The 19,093-nt window shown below is 37.4% G+C and overlaps 1 protein-coding gene across 3 annotated transcripts; it reads left to right on the top strand.

Annotated features, from left to right (window-relative positions):
- Positions 1-12,356: 12,356 nt before the first annotated feature.
- LOC146739313 (uncharacterized) lies at positions 12,357-18,594 on the top strand. 3 transcript variants are annotated; one of them, XM_085502181.1, is made up of 16 exons: positions 12,357-12,622; positions 12,914-13,095; positions 13,173-13,317; positions 13,489-13,696; positions 13,814-13,912; positions 14,256-14,398; positions 14,789-14,914; positions 15,081-15,248; positions 15,424-15,722; positions 15,869-16,202; positions 16,461-16,628; positions 16,785-16,944; positions 17,018-17,204; positions 17,345-17,488; positions 17,732-18,094; positions 18,256-18,594. In XM_085502181.1, the coding sequence occupies exons 1-16, from the start codon at positions 12,460-12,462 to the stop codon at positions 18,337-18,339; spliced, it is 2,973 nt and encodes a 990-aa protein (XP_085358307.1). In that variant the 5' UTR covers positions 12,357-12,459; the 3' UTR covers positions 18,340-18,594. The 3 variants fall into 3 exon arrangements, 2 of the variants coding, with proteins under 2 accessions (XP_085358307.1, XP_085358308.1); XR_014930073.1 differs by lacking the exon at positions 18,256-18,594 and having other exon boundaries at positions 17,018-17,208; positions 17,732-17,952; XM_085502182.1 differs by lacking the exons at positions 17,732-18,094; positions 18,256-18,594 and having other exon boundaries at positions 17,018-17,256; positions 17,345-17,452.
- Positions 18,595-19,093: the final 499 nt, after the last annotated feature.

Here is a 19,093-nt window from a genome sequence, read left to right as displayed (position 1 = left end):
AGGGTAATGAACCAATGCATTGCCTGATATTAAATGTTAACTAACGTTTTAGTACATATGTATAAGCATTCAGTAATTTTAATGAAAAAAAAAGTACATTTATCTTAGTAATAGTGACACCTGTTGTTTAGTGTGATGAACCCCCACGGTTGGGTACAGGAGCATAGAAGTTTTTAATTAAAATTGTTTTCCATAAGAAAAATGAAACCATCATACATGGCCTTATAAACAGCCTTTTACTTCATAGTGGGGTGGGTGGAGTAAAGCTGTGATTATTTTTATTACTTTCTGACCATCTAGTTTGCCATTTACCATGTCCATATAAACTAAAGCTCCAGCCAATATCAGATTTGACTACTTGTTTCAAGCTATGGCACTTGGAAATGAGTGTTGTGACATGTGGCAAATGTCCAACTGTCTTGGTTAATAAGATTGGCTATATTTCAACTAGAAACAGGTAAACCAGTATACCTGTATGTACGAAGCCAGTGATCGTTATTCAAGCCAAAGAAACTGCATCTATTTATATAAATACACATGGACAGAGAATATTTTCTTGGAGCACTAAATGTGACAATTGCCCTACTGTCTGTGATAAATATACCACACCAGCTACATAGTGCCCGACGAGGAGTTGGGTAGGTAGTGAAGAAAAACATTGACTGAAGCCTGGCAGAGGACTGAATTGTTGTCAACAGCAACAAACATACTGGGAAAGTCAAAGACAGTGAAAAAACAAACAAACAAAAAACACACAGGCATATAAATACTAACTTTCTAGGATCTTTATTGACTCCAAGTAATCCAGAGTAGAACGAGATGAATCAACGCTATACTCCGCCATCTTTATTTTAATATTAGATGCAACCATTATTCTGTAGGGGACAACGGGTCATAACTTGAGGGGAGTTAACACCCATGATTTTTAAAATGCCTTGATCAATAAGAGTCTAAGTTACAGGGAACATTATTTTCATTTTTCAGTGGACCAATAAATGCATTTGACAGGAAAATAGAAAAACTCTACCACAACAGCAATTAGAACAGCTTGCTGCATTATAAGTATCACTTCCCTGTCAAATTAGTGGTTCATGCTTATTTGAATCTGAACATAACAGGCCAATTCTATCACACCTTGCTAGGCTTGAACTTCCATCCAATCAGAGCATTCCAAATGAACATGATTCTCCACAAAACTAGAGGGCGCTCTGACCAAAAAATTGCCATGATCTAAATAAAAAGAACTGATATATATATATATATATATATATATATATATCACATGTAATGTGTCCTCCCATTTTTATCTTATGGTTACCAAAATCTCAAACTAATTTTACCGAACATTTTAAAATCCGATTTATATGTTACTCCCTAATCTTGTTATTATGTATGTTGCCTATTCGTCAACAAGTGTGGTCTTGTGAATGAGATCTTTCACAGACTTTAGTAATTCCAGCATTTCCATTTTCATTTCACCTTTCATAATTTAAGGTAGCGAGACTATTATTTGCATACTTGTTTTCATCTTCTAATTGTGACTAAATGACTACAAATAGACCCGGGAAAGTATATATTTTTAGAATCGCCAGACTTCAAGCTTTTCACAAGTGTATTTTGCATGCCCGTATCTGCATTCTACGACGCGTTACTCAATCAAAGGTGAAAAATTACTTTTTCTGTAAAAAAAATAATTACGCATTTACGCTGGCGATAAGAAGTATTTTTTTTCACTTTTCCTAGTTGTTCAATAGTCTGGTAAATTGAATGTGTCTGGTCAGTTTTATTCAAGCAACGCGTTTTAAAAAATAGTGTGCTGAATTTCAATTACTGTTTTAGTCACATTGCCCCCAACTCAAACCACAACTCGTTTGTAAATAACCGATGAAATAGTTTGTCTGGACACATTCAAGTTCCTCTCATTGTCACCTTAAATCTGTGTAAATTTGGTGTTAATCCGACGACAATAAGTATACGTTATTTTTTGTTAAAGACCTTGTATTTTGAAAAACATAAACTCCTAGAAAACGTCCATGAAGTAACAGCAAAGATTTTCAAGCTTGTTTATCGGCACAATCAATTTGTTTTCCCATCAAGATCTGTTTTACCATGTGTAGGGGCATCCAAATGTGTAAGGCTATTAGAAACCAAAAAAATAAAGGAATGGGATAGCTATAATTGGATAAATTCGGCATATGAAAACACCAAAATCAATGATTTTTTTCAGTGGCTGTGTGACCTTGTGTCTGACATATTCATATGCAAATGACTAATCTGTGAAACAAACAGGGGCGGAGACAAACCACTCGAATGTTTGGAAACACTCATTGTGTGTCAGATAGCTACTGATAACACATCCTAACATTGCTTTGTCTTGAGTTTATCTTTGAAACTTATAGGCACACAGATTAAACCTGTATTGTTGATTTTGGAAAACACTACTGAGGCTGCCTTGCTTCCCTTCAGAAAATATACATTTTAACCAACTTACATGACATTCTATGTTATGTTGACTTTATCATATGAAAGTTTATAGTGCATTTCATCAATTAATAAATAAATGTGAAAATCGTAATTTTCAACACAAATAATAGTCTCGCTACCTTAAGCACCAAACATCAAAATAGTTGACTGTAAATACGATCAGAATGTGACAGACATAAAACTATAAGCAGCAGAATATATAGTTCACATTTTGCTTCTGTGTGATGGCGCACTACGCACATCGAATGTCGTTAATGTTTCAGGAAACGTCGTACTTACAACACATACTGTCTCAGAACTCCCGCCTTTAGAATTGCAATTATATTCTATTCCACAATCTGTGGCGCAGTTGAACGAATTTTTTCCGTCCGTATCATCACAAATGCAACAGGTTGCAGAAAAAGCGCTCCTCACAAGGCAGCCTGTAAAATCGAAATAAATATATATGCATATGATCCAAAACAATAAACGAACAAACATACATACATACATACATACATACATACATACATACATACATACATACATACATACATACATACATACATACATACATACATACATACATACATACATACATACATACATACATACATACATACATACATAAAATTGATATTATATTCCAATGCAATGCGGTGCAAAACAAAATGATTAATTAATTAAGCGTTTTTAAATTGTTAATATATATGCATATTAGCGGGCATTTGAGGGGGGTAAATGTATGATATAGTATCACTTTACTTCAATTTTTACTGCAATCATAAAATATCAGATACAAATAATGGAAAACGTTTGTCATGTGGGGTCTAGACAGCGATACATTTACTATGAATTATGAGTCCGTAACACGAAATGGCCGGGCCTGTCTATGGGAGAAAACCATAGTTCTTCTGTGTCGAAACAAATCCCAATGTCTGAAAATTACAAATTTAATGACACAAAATGTATCAGAGATTACTAAAATACCATCATAAAGACTAAAGACCAACACAAGAATGAGCTCTGAACCCACAGATATGTGAGTACGTACTGCAATGAGGTAAGCGTAAATACACGTAAATAATCGTTGACTATGGCTTCCAAAATCAGTTTAGGACGTCAGTGCAATAATAAAAACCGTTGTGAATGGTAACTGGCGCTGGCAACTTCCATGTTTAAACTTTTTTTACGACGACGTAACATGTTCATATCCGTTTTTCTCTCACGGCAGGGGTACGCAACAGATGTGACAACGATATTGTACACGGTACTTACACACATTGATTTGTTTGGTTTGGACAAATAATACTAACAATGTAGAACTTGTTATCATTATCGACAATGTATTAATGAACATACTTTATAATATTCACTGCAACTACTGTGACCCTTCTATTCGGTCATGGAGATTCACATCGCGTACACAGTTGACCTGCGACAATTTGACGCAACATAGTGGCTCATACCGACCAAGTTAAGTGGACATGTACTCGTGTTGGACGGTCTATATACGATCTGAGTATGATGTAGATTTGTTTTAAAATTAATGAAAGGTAACTTCCCAGACTGTGGAAGAGAATACTATGCTAGCTATTGGTCAGACAAACGGTGCGAAATTTGCCATCACTGCTGAATCTTAACCACATTTTTTATTGGGTACATTTGAAATACAATCCGAAAATTAGAAAATACGTACACGGATTTATTTATAATTTAGGTTGTAATATGTAATATTATTATTATCTGAAACAGACAGTGTAATCAATAAAGTTGAAGAATGTATCATATTAAATCAAATATGTATTTTTTGGTACAAATGTCAAGGAGTCGCAGAAAGTATGGCAGGTGGCAAAGCTAACATTGAGGTTAATTTGACGCTAAGTATGAATAATACGTTTCTCCGAGCCCCACCATGTGCACGCCGTTTTCGGGCCACTGATTACAACATACGAACAAAGGAGCCGTCTTACCGAGTACAAGCACTTGCAACAACATTTCACTCAAGTAGGCAAACCTGTTGACAAAGCAAATATTTGAATCTCATTAGCGGTGACATTATGATGTATCTTCAACGTGGAGGCGGACACAAGTTCGTGACACAGTACCGGGACATTCTGTCAAGGTAGTTTAGCTACCGCTGTGAAAAGTAAAATGGTACCTTACATCGTATATGGACTGAAGTATGCACATAGCTTGTTCCTCTGATAACTTACTGATGGAGTTACGGGTCAGTTATTATGGTATAGTACACATTGCCCAAACCGTTACCATGAAAGTTTCTTGAGAAAATGTGGTTACATTGAATTGAAGTAGGAGGTACATACCTTTGAAATGAGTAAAACACGACCCGTCAAATAAAACAAAAATAATTCACTAATGACTCGTTCGATTCAGATGAGATAAAGAACGCATACTAGTTACACTAGGTAATAGCTGATAAATATGATAGAGTGCTAGTTGGTAATCGTAGTAACTATTCAACACCAAAACGTACAATCACTAACTACCACTTTCTCTTTTAATGGATATTAATTAGTATATCATTTATGCATTTCCCACATTTGAATATTCACGATAAAATATAAAGTTATAATGTTCAAACATAAAAAAGGGTTATCAAGCAATCAAAAGATTAGGATAATTAATTGTATTTTGGTAAACTATACAGTCGTGCGTTCGTGTTGTGTCTTCAACGACGTATACAGCGCGATGCGTGCAATGAATGTAAAACATACAGGCCTTGTAACTACAAGTTGGACATTTTCAATAAGCATGACAGATACTTGCGCAGGAACGATATTCAGATCATTTCACGTAATATTTGCGCCCGGTTGTAAAAACATCTTCCCCATTTTGTAGAACTGAACTGATTGAGATAAAGTCTATTTTTCAGAGTCATTTATAACTTTTAGAATTGATTCCTTTGAACGCCAACTATGGAAATAACACAAAATGTAAACTATTTGAAATAAGAAGGTATGAAAGTGATTCATTTTTGACATTTAATGTTTGATATCATACAAAATAAAAGACAAGTTTGTTAAAATGGGAATTTATTTTTAAGTTTTTAACGTCTTCTCTTAGTGAAAAAATCTGAATTTTGCTCAATGTTTTTTTTTGTATAACGTAGAACTTTGAAACACTGTAGCTGTATAGCAATAACAGCGCAATGGTAACATCCACCTTATATAGTGAGACTTTAACGCTTCCAGTCTTTGATGTTAAGGTACTCAAAGATCTTTAGCGAAAAACATTGTTACAGTATACTAGATTTATAGACAGTGATTTTTACAGACGATTTTTAATTTGTGTGAGAAAAACAGTCATATAATATCATCCAACACACATTTAAAAGAATCTTATAACACAGCCTTTCGTCTGCTAAATTGATAACCGATCTGCGGTAGGGAATAACATCTCTGGACTAACCATATTACTTGTTTGCTACATCTCCCTGGCTAAAACAGTCACACACTTGACCCTGGGTAATGAAATGACGCTACAAAAAATACAGTGATGCTCGGGTTCGTCCCCCCCCCCACATCTGACCCTACTGGAATCTGTATTAACTATGCATTTGATGCGATAGAATATTTGTGAAAATTGAAACAATAACTTCAAAACTCTTTACAAATATTTTACCTGTTAATCGGAGATCCTCAAGCTTTCTCGAAGTTGTATTTGTCGCTGACACCGTTGATATGGTTCGGGCACTGAAATACATGTTCATGTGTTAGTTAATCGGTCGCGAAGCAACTGGAATACATCATTTTAACAAGGGGTGTTCCCTACGTATTTGGTACGTAATATTACGGTTACTGTGAGAATAAACAAATTAAAAATCATCTAATTTATGTGTATCCGAAATTTTGGGTGAGAGAATGCTTTTTATAAAAAATGATTAGAATATTTCGCAATATTTTCTAGACGCCCCTCAAACTTTAATTGTTCTACCTTTCAGTACTTACCTTATAGTCGTGTGACGTAAAAGTATGCCATCCAATCAGATCCACAACTGTTATATGTCCATGTACTTAATTAATGGCGCAACAGAAGCTTTCATTTCAAAATTCTTTAGTTTGGAGGTCACACCAATACCATGTTGTGTCGTAGTAAAGCAGGTTTTTACCCTGGCATTTTGGGGGGAATGTAAGGGTTTTTTTCGGAGTAGTTTCTGCCACGCATTTTTGTCGCTAGCGAATACATATTTTATTTAATCCGGCATTGCGGTAATGAAACGGCGTACTCCAACCACTGAGCTGGTACCTTGAAGTACCGGGGTCAAGTGGTGACACACTTTAGGACCAATCGATGAGCTGGCACTCCTAGTTGACTGCGCAGCCATTTTCAAGTGATCTCGCCAGTCATTTACGGTTGTTGCACCTGAAAGGAGTGGATCAACAGTGACTTTCTAAAAAAAACGATTTAATCGTGACTATGCAAGCTATATTATTGGCCTGTAACAAAAAGGACTGTTCTCCACTAAGAACACAAATAACGTTGCCCCTCTTCGCTAAGAATACACGTTTGCAATAAACACCTGTTGATGTATGGAAACATACGCGCACGATTATTCTAAAATTTTCAGTGTTTTCAGGACATGGCACAGGATTTGTGATTGACTGTTCTGAGTCACGAGGTAATTTCGAATTACGATTTAGTTTGTTTGTTTGTTTGTTTTTTTGGAGAGTTGGAAATTCTTTCTTAAGTTGCTGTTCTCGTTCAAGCTGACCAGTGTGCATTTACTGTAGTTACTATGTCACATGACTTCGAAGTTTAGCTCTCGTGCAGTAATACCCAAATAAGTTGGTGATGGGATGTCTCTGGTGTAACCACATCGTTAGAATTATTTTTCAATGAATTGGAGCCACAACTGCAAATCTCAAGACTCACTCAACGAAAAATAATGATACCATCTCTGTTAGTGAACTCAAAAAACTTCTCATTTGAATGTATCTAAAATAAGAATTCATCATTGAAAATATCTATCGTTTTACAATTACATGCGTTACCAGATTCACTATTCAACCATTTACGATTGTTTATAGATGGTTGAATAGCTAGAAAACCAATAATAACTATTTCATCAATTAGTCAACCTGAATCTAGGTCGGCAGATACACACCCAACATATTTGTTTTTAATAAAATTGTATTCATGTTCACGAACGAGGATGGCCCCACGTGAATCCCCCAACAATAGATGGTCTTCAAACATGATTCATTCGATATAGTGACTAATTTGTTTACTTTACCCTCAGCAATGCATATGCCACAAGCAGACAAAACTGACACTTAAAGGCACGGTGCCTTTCACTGAAGGGCACTAGAATCAACAGCAGCTCAGTGACGTGGTTACATAGGGGTGTGTCAGGCCCGCATATCCCAACCACAATCTGGAAACTACGCTTTTGCAAAATGAACGTCTTATTCCCGTTCCTGTAGCTGAATAAAATTATGTACATAAAAACTATGCATCTGATAAATACACTATTATTGTGATATTACCAATATATCCGACAATTCCCTAATCGCGGGGGGGGGGGGTACTCACATAGCAAAAGTACTGGTACGCCTCCCAAATTGTTTCCTATTATCGGGAAGAAAATCTTTAAACATGAGTCAGATTTTCAAAATATACGTATTTAGACCAAATTTGAACAAGCATTGTCGGATATGGCACAAGTTCCCCATAAAATAATCCTTTTCAGCCCCCACGACATTTAATCGCAAAAAATGCCTATACGCCACTTTTTTTCATATCAGAATGTCCTTTTGAACTGGATCAATGTTTTGAGTTTGGGCTACAGATCTCAGTCAATTTCGTGTTGTACCGCCCTCCCGGGCCCGATTTAGCTGTACAAGATTAAAACAAATGCAAATAGGTAATTTCAACAATAGACAGTATAAAGTTTGTAATAAATCTACATATGGAAATGTACACACCGAAACACCGCACATATTGATAGTCTGGATACACCATTTCAAACATATGGAAATAAAGGCGTATAGTTTGATTCTCGGCGTGAGATTACGCTACGTAACGTATCGGAGTTAAACAGTCTGCATTATTGTCCTTGTACAATCCGTGACCAATTACGGCCATCATGGTCGTTTAAGGGTCGAGGATAATTCCCCCTATGGCAATTTTATGATTTTTTTCTAAAATCTTGTTCCAACGCGAAATTACGTAAAGAAGGTTAGAAATCATAATATAAAACAATAACATTGCCACGACTGGGCCAACCCACTTAACGCGTTTCAAATATCAGTACTACAAATATCATTATACGCCAGTTTATGTTTCTCCTCTTCAAAAAGCGTCTCTCCTAATGGATATTGCAAATAAGCAGCCTTTATCTGTTTTATGTAGTCAAGCTCGTCGTCCATAGATTATGTACACACAATATGGACCTATATCTCAGAATACACCCTTTACGTCTTAGAGTTATTGGTCTTTTTCACGTCCTTGGCATCCGTCGTGAGCCACTGCATCCTCAAATACTTCAACGCAAACTGATGTAACTATCTGTACACGATTATGCCAGTTTAAATTGTGGCCAGTAAGTAATTTATGCGACATCCGCCCCTTATACAAGATAAATCAGTACCATGGTATTTTTTTTAGAAAGACGTCCGAAAACCTCTCTGACTTCTATGACCTAATACAAATGTTATTGGGAGCATTGTCGCATACGACTTATTTACCACTTCCGTGTCACTGAGAATGTTCTAGAACCGTACTGTGTCTGTGTGGAATATTCTAGATTTTTTTTAGAAACTGGTTGAATATGTAGTAGAACACTGTAGGAGGCAATAGAAGGTAATGGAACATTCTAGAAATTTATAGTAAATTCCAGACTCATTATGTATGCTGATGTAATGGTCTATTTATAGACAGTGTGGGTATATATAGGGGAGTTTTTCAGCACTGAGCCCAGATCGGAGATCTCGTTGAATTGTATTGGAGTTTAAGTTTCTAGTTATTGGAGTAGTGGAGTTTTACCGCGTTATTGTACTTGATGTTTGCAGAGTACCAGTACCAGTTGAAACCTCATCTGTTGGCTCCGTGTTCGTATTTTATCATCGCCGCCAAGGAAGTCTTTTTGTTACTGTTGACATTTTGGTATTTGAACCATCACACCTGTACTATACCAATTACGGTAATATTACGTTGCGTGTGACAAGCATAGACCTTACTTACATGTCACCTTTACCGGTCACTGACGGGAATCGACTCTTTGTAAATAGCTCACTTTCATACTTCCATACTATCCATGTCAAACATAAATAAAAGTGGGACCGCGGGGACAGCATATTGAACGACTATTGGTGTTTTTAATGGTGTTCGATTCTAAATTTCGTGATTCTGTTACATATTGTTATGTTATTTTCAACAGCAAACGGAAAAAATAAAAACAATTCTAAACACTCTGTTTTTGTGATAGGGATGACTAATTAACATACGCCTCCAGCCTTCCTTTGCTTTCTTCTTCAGTTCCTCTTATTCAGAGTACAGGAGTACGGGAAAGATTTTAATTTAGTTCACCGTCAACGCAAACAGTAACGACAACAAAAGTGAACTGCGGCAATAGCCTGAGACAAACAGTTTGTTTTTTCAGAGAGTGGTAAAATTTGAAACAGAAAAATGGTAAGATGGTTTTTGATTCCGAAGTACACTACCTCCTCATTCTGATCAAAGTGTGGAGACAAATAAGACATTGGGTTACTAGTAGTTTAGCAAATTATATCGCTACATCGCTGCTCGTGATACGCAGAGTTAATTGACGGAGAAAAAACTAACCACTATTTCAAGTATTACAAATTAGAACAATTATTTATCTGCTGCTTACTGGGATTAATTTCGTGATAACGATTTGAAGATTAGAGGAAAATTGATTTCAAACCCAAATTGATGTCAACTAATCTCGCCATAATGGACCGCAACTAGTATATCACTTTACCAACAAATATAGTAAGTAGACAATAATTCACTCGCACACTACGCCTTCACGAGAAGGCGCAAAGTCCACTCCTTGCAATTGCGGGTGCACCGGCAAATGAGCGCGTACCGCCGCATGGTTAAGTTGGTTGAGTCCGATAACGCTCAAAGAGGTGAAGGGTGTCACGTGATACAAATTATTCCATATTTAGTACGCGCGTCATGCCTCGAGTTGACTGGCTAAACACGTCTATACAACAAGGAGATTTCTTTTTAATTCTTTAAGTTGAAAGCGGCGTAACCATGTCAGTATCGGTAAAAACCAGAACACTCCAATGGGTGAATATTGTGCTATGCGATATTGATTATTCCCGGTTCTTATGCGATGGCCGCGGATGATTACGGATTCTGTACGTACGTCATTGTCTACATTTGGCTGATTTTATTTGAGAACACCAAAACATGAACGTTATACAGTATCTATCTACTACTGAGCCATATTTAAAAAGAAAATTACATTTACATTTTTGTATATGTGTAGAAATTCAAAGTCATGTCCTCTAGTGGTACAAATGGTACGGGGCCGAAGTCCTATTTCGGGCTCGTGTCATTTATTACAAATTTATATATATTAGAATATTTTTTGAATCTGTAAAAATTCAAAATATATTACAAGTTAAGATATCCAAAACTGCGAATGAACCCCAGCCAATGTGCTGGAGTAATCTCACCTAAATCACGTAAAACAGTAGCATAGTATATTCCATTTTGTCACGTGCAAGCTGTCTGTGAAGTGACCACTTGAAACTTCAAACATCTGTTCAAACTGTTTTGTATTGGGTTGTTATCCCGCGTCACCGCATTACGATACAGCACTGCTGGGTAAAATCCGATTTCTATCTATATAACCATCATCCTTCAAACACTCTTCTATAATCGCTGCCAATAGGATTCATATTCACGACCGAAACAATTTACCGCGAACAGACTTTAGCAGTCCCAATTTGAACGAATGCCATTTTACGCAGAGAATTCATATTCTTATGGGCGTAACTATCCGTAGAGCAACTCAAGAAGCAATTACATCACCCTCAATGCCCACTACCAAGTGCCTCTCGTACCAGTGCCGTAGATTTTTTGCCGTAACTGCCACCACCTTCATCGCCCGATGTAAATCAAACTGCAAAACAGCTACAGTAAATTATTAGAGTGTATTATTTATAATCCAAATGTTTTTGTCTTGGTAATTTGTCTAAGTTCACGTACTCGCAGCGCAACAAAGGCATTCCATTTATGTTTATAAATATTTACAAATTTCAAGAGCAACTTCTGAATTTAAATACAGTATATGGCGTTTCTATCCACCCTTAACGTTTACATAATTTTACATGAAATATAAATATTGCTGAGTGTTACTGAAAATGTTGGACAGGTAGTTAAAAAAAATGGTGCACATAATTTCGTTGATCGCTCGATTTTGCTCAATCCAACAATGATTTTGTTAAGAATCTGCGAGTTTCACAGTTTTTCAGTTTTTTAATCAAATACAGAGAATTAGCATGATTAGGCTTTTGTGTTCAGCATTTAAGTTACGTAACAACTTATGCAGCAATGCTCATCAGACAATTAATTTGAACAACAGCCGGTAGGCATCGTCTATTTCGATAAAGGGGTACGATTTTGATCTTATGTAGTCGAATAAATCTTAAATATATTATTTAAAACTATGAGAATATTTAAAGTAATACCATTATTTAAGGTCTTAGTGGCTCGGGGAAAATCTAAACCAGAGACTGCCATGCAACTGTCCAATAATTTGAACAAATCATATGCATGTACCTGGTATAACCTCTATATCATCCAATCAAAAGCCAGGATACCTTTCCCGACGAATGGCTTCGCCTACTGGTTGGCTATATATTGTACCATTTTCGGGATTCTGTCAATTGGTGGCTATCAGTCATTGTGCAGTGGTGTTTCATAAGGTCGCGTCCTTTTTTTGGTTTTCGAAAGATTTATTTTGTTTTCTTCTTCCCACACCGCGGCGAAATCATGTTGTTCGCGACATGGTGGTCACTGGTTTGTCCACTTGTCGTTCTGTGCATGTTCCAAGCCAGGGTGTTTGCTTACTTTGGTGAACCCATACTGCACGGATTCGACAACAGATTTGACGATATGGGCGAGGTCCGGGTAGAGCAATTTACAATTGACAACGGTGAGTACATTTCTGTTGTTTATAATCATTTTTAACATTTGAGTTGTCGTTTTCGCACCATTGCGGTCTTTGTACATCTTACAACAGTGTAGTATATTAATTTACTTCGACTCGTTTTCCAATCTATGCCTCTCGCGCACGAGGTTCTTGACTGTATTTGCTATTGTACGCGCGGCTCGCCTGGTACCTGGACTGCGTCACAGAGCAGCGACAAAAGACTGGAACCGAAGCTATACTGTTTGTATGTGTACCCGTGTTTTATCGGATTGTTTACATTTGTATTTCTTGTAGGTTCAGTTATACTCGACATTGCAGTTGAAAACACTCAAAACCAAGGCGAGCTGTGGATTTTGGACTTCCAACCGTATCTTTTCGATAATTCCAAACCGCCAGTAACGTCGACAAATGGTGGACAGCTAATCGCTTCTCATACTGGCAACTGTTCTAATGTGTTCCAAGACCAACCATTTGATGTGAGTATGTCTTGGATGTGTAGTTTACTACCTTCATGTCGCTTCATTAAATTGAAATTTACTCAAATTTCTTTCAGGCGACTAATGGTTTCTATCAAGACGAATACCTGCCAGCAGCACCAGGTGGAAAAGACTTGTTTAATCAATTCGCCGCAGGAGCAGATGGGTTTGTTCCTAAATCTAATGGCTTAGTTGTAAGAACCGAAACTCTATCCTACAGAGGTCAGCATAAACACTTCAAGTATTTGCATCTGTCAAAATTTCTTATTTTGGTATTTGCTTTCGGAGATACACGAGCTAAATAATTCGGATGTTACTCCATTGCGAAATAAAATCTATCAGCAAATGTTGAAAGTAGCGTTATATTTTAATTCGCATGTGTACGTTTTGCAGGCAATAAGGATAAATTCTTTGACTGTGTCAACACTGATGGCCTTTCGATATGGGAACGTCACGTGTACGAAGAGTCTATCGAATTCAACACCACTCTATACATAACCAACGTCAGACCCAAGAAATCTAATGACGGAGAGAGCGGTATCTCATTTATACAAAGTCACGTTATTCTCTACTGGAGATTGCTAAGAACTGCCATTGCAAGGTATACCTCGAAAAATATTGACTTTGTATAGCTAAATAGTTTGTTTTGTTTTCGAATATTCTTGAATTATGATGCCAAATGATCTAGTTTGCCATAATGTACGCATTTCCCTTCTAGATTCATCATTAGTTCAACTGAGCGAATAAGGCCAATCTTCGAGTACGCCGTTGTCCGTCCAGTTTACATCGATGACGATGAAACCAAAGGACCAGACAGGTGAGACTAAAAATTGATAAAACAAGCCCATGGATGTCTGAGTACGCAGACTCTCGTATAATTTCTGAACAGATTTGTAAATGCGAAGCCACCCAAATCGGACCAATCAAAGCATTGACGTTTTAGGACCAAATTATTCCATGCGTGTATTTATACATGCTTGCTCAACTGGTAAAGTGTTGAGGTAACTGTACTTGTACATTCGCTAGAACACAATTCTCTACCCCCCAGACTAAAATCGAACATTTAATTCGAAGCCTCGTAATTGGCATTCTGATTTAATCTGAAGAACAAATTTTAACAATTGTATTTTTTTTTTTCTCGTTTCAATTTGCCTTCTTAGAAACAAGGCAGAAGTGGAGCTAGCTTTCAAGACTGTTACCTGGTCCGACACTATGATGGCGGTATACGAGGACGCTTCGTTGACGTATAATCCTATTAACGCGGATAATGCACTTGCTTTTGTTAAGGATGACCCACAAGAAGGTAAAATTGTAGAATTAATATAGACAACTATACTAACGTCGTTATGAGCGTCGCCCGAAATTACTTCAATTTTAAATTAGTTGCGAAATTCGACATGACAATCTACAAAAACACTCTCGCCCTATGACAGTTTTCGGGACGCGTGTAAGATTGTATTTAGCAATGCAATATCTAAATATTGCGCCTTCGATAGCTGATTATTTTTACTAGAAAAGCCAGTTGTTCCAAATTGTGCATATTTTAAATAATGCCCCTTTTCAAAACGAGCTTGTTCTCGCATAAACATGTTAATTGTGCACACTATTATCAATCACTTGTAGCGAGTATTTCTTCTAATAAACTTTAAATTTCTCAATAAGATTCCAACTATAGCGTCTTTTTTTTTTAAAGTGACCGTATACTACAATCCAACTGACAGCACTGCCAAGGTAATCGTCGATGGGGTCAGTGTGCCTATATGTCCAGCAGACGTAAATGACGTTACCATTCTCGCCACTACAATTTGCAATGAATTTGGTAAGCAACCCTTCCGTGCCTTAAATCCGCCAACTATGCAGTCGATCATCAGTCACTGGAAGGGCGTATCTTGTAAGAATCGTGTATTATCTGGTTTGACCTTGCTGGTTTACAAAACTAATGAAATAAAACGAAACTTGTCAATTTTTCAAAATTCGTCTTTCAGGTTTGGCACTCTACTCGTCAGCAAGTATTTCTACTACCGCATCCACGTCTGCTATTGTAGGCCTTTCCTGCACAGGATCCGAAACTAACTTCGGGGAATGCTCGTACACAATCGGAACAGATGCAGACTGTAATGCAGGTGCCTTGGAAGTGGTATGTTCTCCTATAGGTAAGAAAATGTGGAAAATTGCCTTATTAATGCGATGATTTACTTTGGTCTAATCTAACTTTTATCTTGTCTGCTGCAAGTGTACTAGGCTGTATACAATACAAAGTACAATATCTAGTCACTTTAAGTTGTACTTGAACATTTTTCATAATCTAGTCTTGCGTTTGCTTTTTAGACACTGCTGAATTACCAAAGTCTTGTCACGACTTCCTGCAAACAGCTAAAAGAGAGGGCGTGATACTAGAGGACGGCATATATGACATAGATGTTGGCAATACCAGGACAAGCGTATATTGCGACATGACCAGAGATGGTGGCGGGTGGACCCTTATATTGACTACCGCTGGCCAAGATGGATTCACGATGGCCAATCTGCTGAGTAATAACCCTACTGTACCCTCTATCTCTAGCGATTATTCCATCTTGGGAGTTGCCGATTCTATTGTTAGCACCAGTGACGGAAACAATTTCCGGGTGAGTTTCTCGCTGAAGTCGAATTCGCTACATTATCAAACTGGTTGATAAACATCAAATTCGTGAAATTTACTTTTTTTTTATTCACTTGTGTAAATTTGATGTTGCAGACGTAACAGATTCTTTACACATTTGTTTTCCCGTAGTACCGTATTGAAGCAGGAGCCCCGGGCCAAGATGGCGGAATATGGGAAGCGCCACTCACGACCTCTTTAGTTGGCGATACCGACACGAAGGCGACAACCCTAATTGAAAAATTTGGCGTATGGGAAGAGAACCTACCAGACGGCGGCGGTCCACAGAACATCATGCCTTTCATAGTACCAACTGATAACAATCTTTTGACTACTGGAACTCCAGGAAATTTCGGAGCCATAGTCTGTTCTTGCACAGGGTCGTCGTACAACCCAGCGCCTTGGATTGACGGCGTAGTTGACCAACCGGAAACAATCTGGTATTGGGTTAAGGAAGATAAAACTGGTAAATTTCTAGCTTGAATTCGCATTTAACCAAATGCGCTACATGTTAATATTACCTCGTGTGACCAGTCTCAATTTGGTCGTGATGTTGTATTCTTTGGTAAGGCACCTTTGTACTAGGTGTTCAGCACCTGTATGGCAGCCAGGGATGGGTATTCCCCTAGTGTTGAAATGGGAATAAGGTTTGGCCAGCGAATACGTCTTTCAGCATAACGTAAACAACTTTGTTATATTACGTCTATCTAAACGTTATTCACAGATCCTACCGCAAATACTGTTCACGCCTCCACATACGAGGAAGCAATGTTGGCACCAGAATGCGATTTCACAGAATATCCCGGTGAATGTACCCAGCACTGGAGATACACTGTTATATTAGACGTAGATGATACGGGTTTGGATGCAGATAAACCAATTGATGCTACTGGTACCTTTTTACTTAATTTTTAAACAAAGTTGACAACTGTTAAGTCAGCAGTAACAATTTTGAAATCGCATGAATAAATTTAGAACCCCTTATCTAAAAAAAAAGTACCAGACTCTAAAGACATAAAAATTCAAATGCTAATTATGTTCGTCTTAGGTGAATTTGTTGTAGGTTACTACATGTACCAATGTCCTAACTTGGTATCCGGACAAAAAGACGACTGTTTGGAATTGGATGTTCCTATCGCATACATTGGAACCGAAGTGACTTTGCAGACCACGGTTCAAATTACAGATGCTACAAAGGACAAACCTGTGTAAGTTCTAAACCTTGCTCGCATTTACTCCCCGTAGTCCTTTGCTTTTGTAATAAAATTGTTCCACTTTCAGTGTGCTGCTCAAGAGACTATATGGAAGAGACCCGGCAATTGACCTGCGTGATGGTGCAAGAGGAATTCAACATCTGGAACAAATTACTATTCAAACTCATTTCTTCCCTGAATTCGTCCGTGAGCACTTGGAAATGACACTGACTCTCTTTATGGTGTGTTTGGGAAATTACAAAGACGACCCGGATGCAAGTACTAATTGTATTGCAAAATACATTTAAAGAATAACGTCATAAGATGGTAACACGAGCATTTCATATAGCCACTTACCCGATCTTATTAGCTGATAAAATTCATCAGGGTAATAATTACTGCTCTATCGTTGCAGGGCTGTTTAGTGGCACCAGATGCAGATGCATACATCGCCCACGTCTCTCCTGACTTTTATTACCAAACGCTGGTTGATCATAGTGATGAATCTCTTGGTTACAAAGAATATTTCGCAGATGATGTATCTCACCTCGTAACTCGGGTTAGTTGCTTCAAAATATCGCAATAGTTTCTACGCGCTCCAAGAAACTACATTCTGCTTTATGCAAGGAATTTCCATTAAGTGAGACGTGCAAGCTGACGTGCTTTTCTGTTAACACTTGGAATTCCCCTTAAACAACAAATAAAAAGCAATTGGCAGTTCGGCTTCTTAGCAATAAAGTCCATGCATATTAATATGTAATGTATTCCACTATTAAATGCATTCATTGTGTTTAATTTTCAGACTCTGGACGAGAACATTTACATTCACAATAAGGATATCCATCAAAGTAAATTCACAAACAGGGCCTTGTCTGATGTAGCCAGACTTTGCACTATTACCAACGTGTTCGTATTAATCGATCGAAACGAGCCCGCCGACAGAAAAAAACGAGATTTTGTCCTAGTTTCCCACGACATGGTCCGACGTGATATCGAAGACGCAGTTGCTCTTCCCCAAACAAATAGCATGCTACTAGAATCTACTGGATGTCCCGAAAACTCGATCCACGACCGTGAAAACCTTCATTGTATTTGTATAAAAGAGGACGAAGAGTACTCTCCAGAAACCTTCAAGTGTGAACCAGTTTCTGTGCTCTCGGAAAAGGCAAGTTCACGTTTATTAGTTATTTCGGCAACATGCCATTAAAATAAGTCATTTATATGCTATCTATTTTGTTACTTGGAATGGTGTTCAAGATTATTTCCACACGTTTGAAAATAGTTTTTATAAATAAAACTAACGTTTCTTTTGTCTCAAACTTGCAGGAACGCGAAGACGACAGTTCGGCAATCTTGATATCCACTAGTTATTACGTCATACTTGCATGTTTATTGATTTTGTTTGTCTAGTCGTATGTATAAATATTTATCTATAAATTATATAAAATGTAGATTATTTATTTATACAAGTTGTACATAATAAAAATTAAAGCTACTGCCACCAAAATATTAGTCTTACTTTATGCATAAAAAACGCTATGCCACGGGTCAACAGAATATTAAGAACATGCCCTTAAATCTCCACCACCACGTGATATTGTATAATTTTAAAGTGCACTAAACCAAATGTTCACAATTCGGCAGCCTACTCTAGTTTCGAAATAACCCTACCCTACTTGCAGCCGGCGCAAATTTTGGCCTTTACCACCAGGAATACTCTTCAAATATTTAGTTCATAATGGTAGGCATGTACGCGACTCCACTGCACATTGGCAGTGGTACTATCAGCAAACTGACCCCTTTTCAATTCTCAATTACTTTGAAATAACTAACCTCTTAACAAAAGTGTGCAACCTTCTTAGCTACCCTCTTGCGCTGTAAATTTGGCTGGTGTACGTTTTCACAATTAGATTAATCACGCCTTCCTGACATAAATTGATTTCTTTTTTTATTGAACAACCTAGTATTCTATTATGACTGGTTTAACTTCACGTGATCATTGTTTATTTACCTCTGTAAAGTCGGCCATGATATAAATACCAAGTCTAAGCTACTACCTACTAGTTTAAAGATCAGTCCTGGACCTCCATATATTCATCGAAAATAACAAATTTCGTAGTTATTGGACTAGTTTTGCCACTCCTACTAAGTGCGATTAGTTAAA

The sequence above is a fragment of the Saccoglossus kowalevskii genome, chromosome 8 (assembly GCF_978046115.1).
Source record: "Saccoglossus kowalevskii chromosome 8, keSacKowa6.1, whole genome shotgun sequence".
Lineage (NCBI taxonomy): Eukaryota > Metazoa > Hemichordata > Enteropneusta > Harrimaniidae > Saccoglossus > Saccoglossus kowalevskii.
Note: the sequence above shows the minus strand (reverse complement) of the source record. Positions and strands in the feature narration are given on the sequence as shown.

What these genes read in the sequence shown, in the direction of transcription:
- LOC146739313 (XM_085502181.1), top strand. Translation starts at nt 12,460, where the DNA reads ATGTTGTTCGCGACATGGTGGTCACTGGTTTGTCCACTTGTCGTTCTG. An exon ending in GCAATTTACAATTGACAACG is followed by an intron (nt 12,623 to 12,913) that starts GTGAGTACATTT and finishes TATTTCTTGTAG; the next exon opens with GTTCAGTTATACTCGACATT. An exon ending in CGAAACTCTATCCTACAGAG is followed by an intron (nt 13,318 to 13,488) that starts GTCAGCATAAAC and finishes TACGTTTTGCAG; the next exon opens with GCAATAAGGATAAATTCTTT.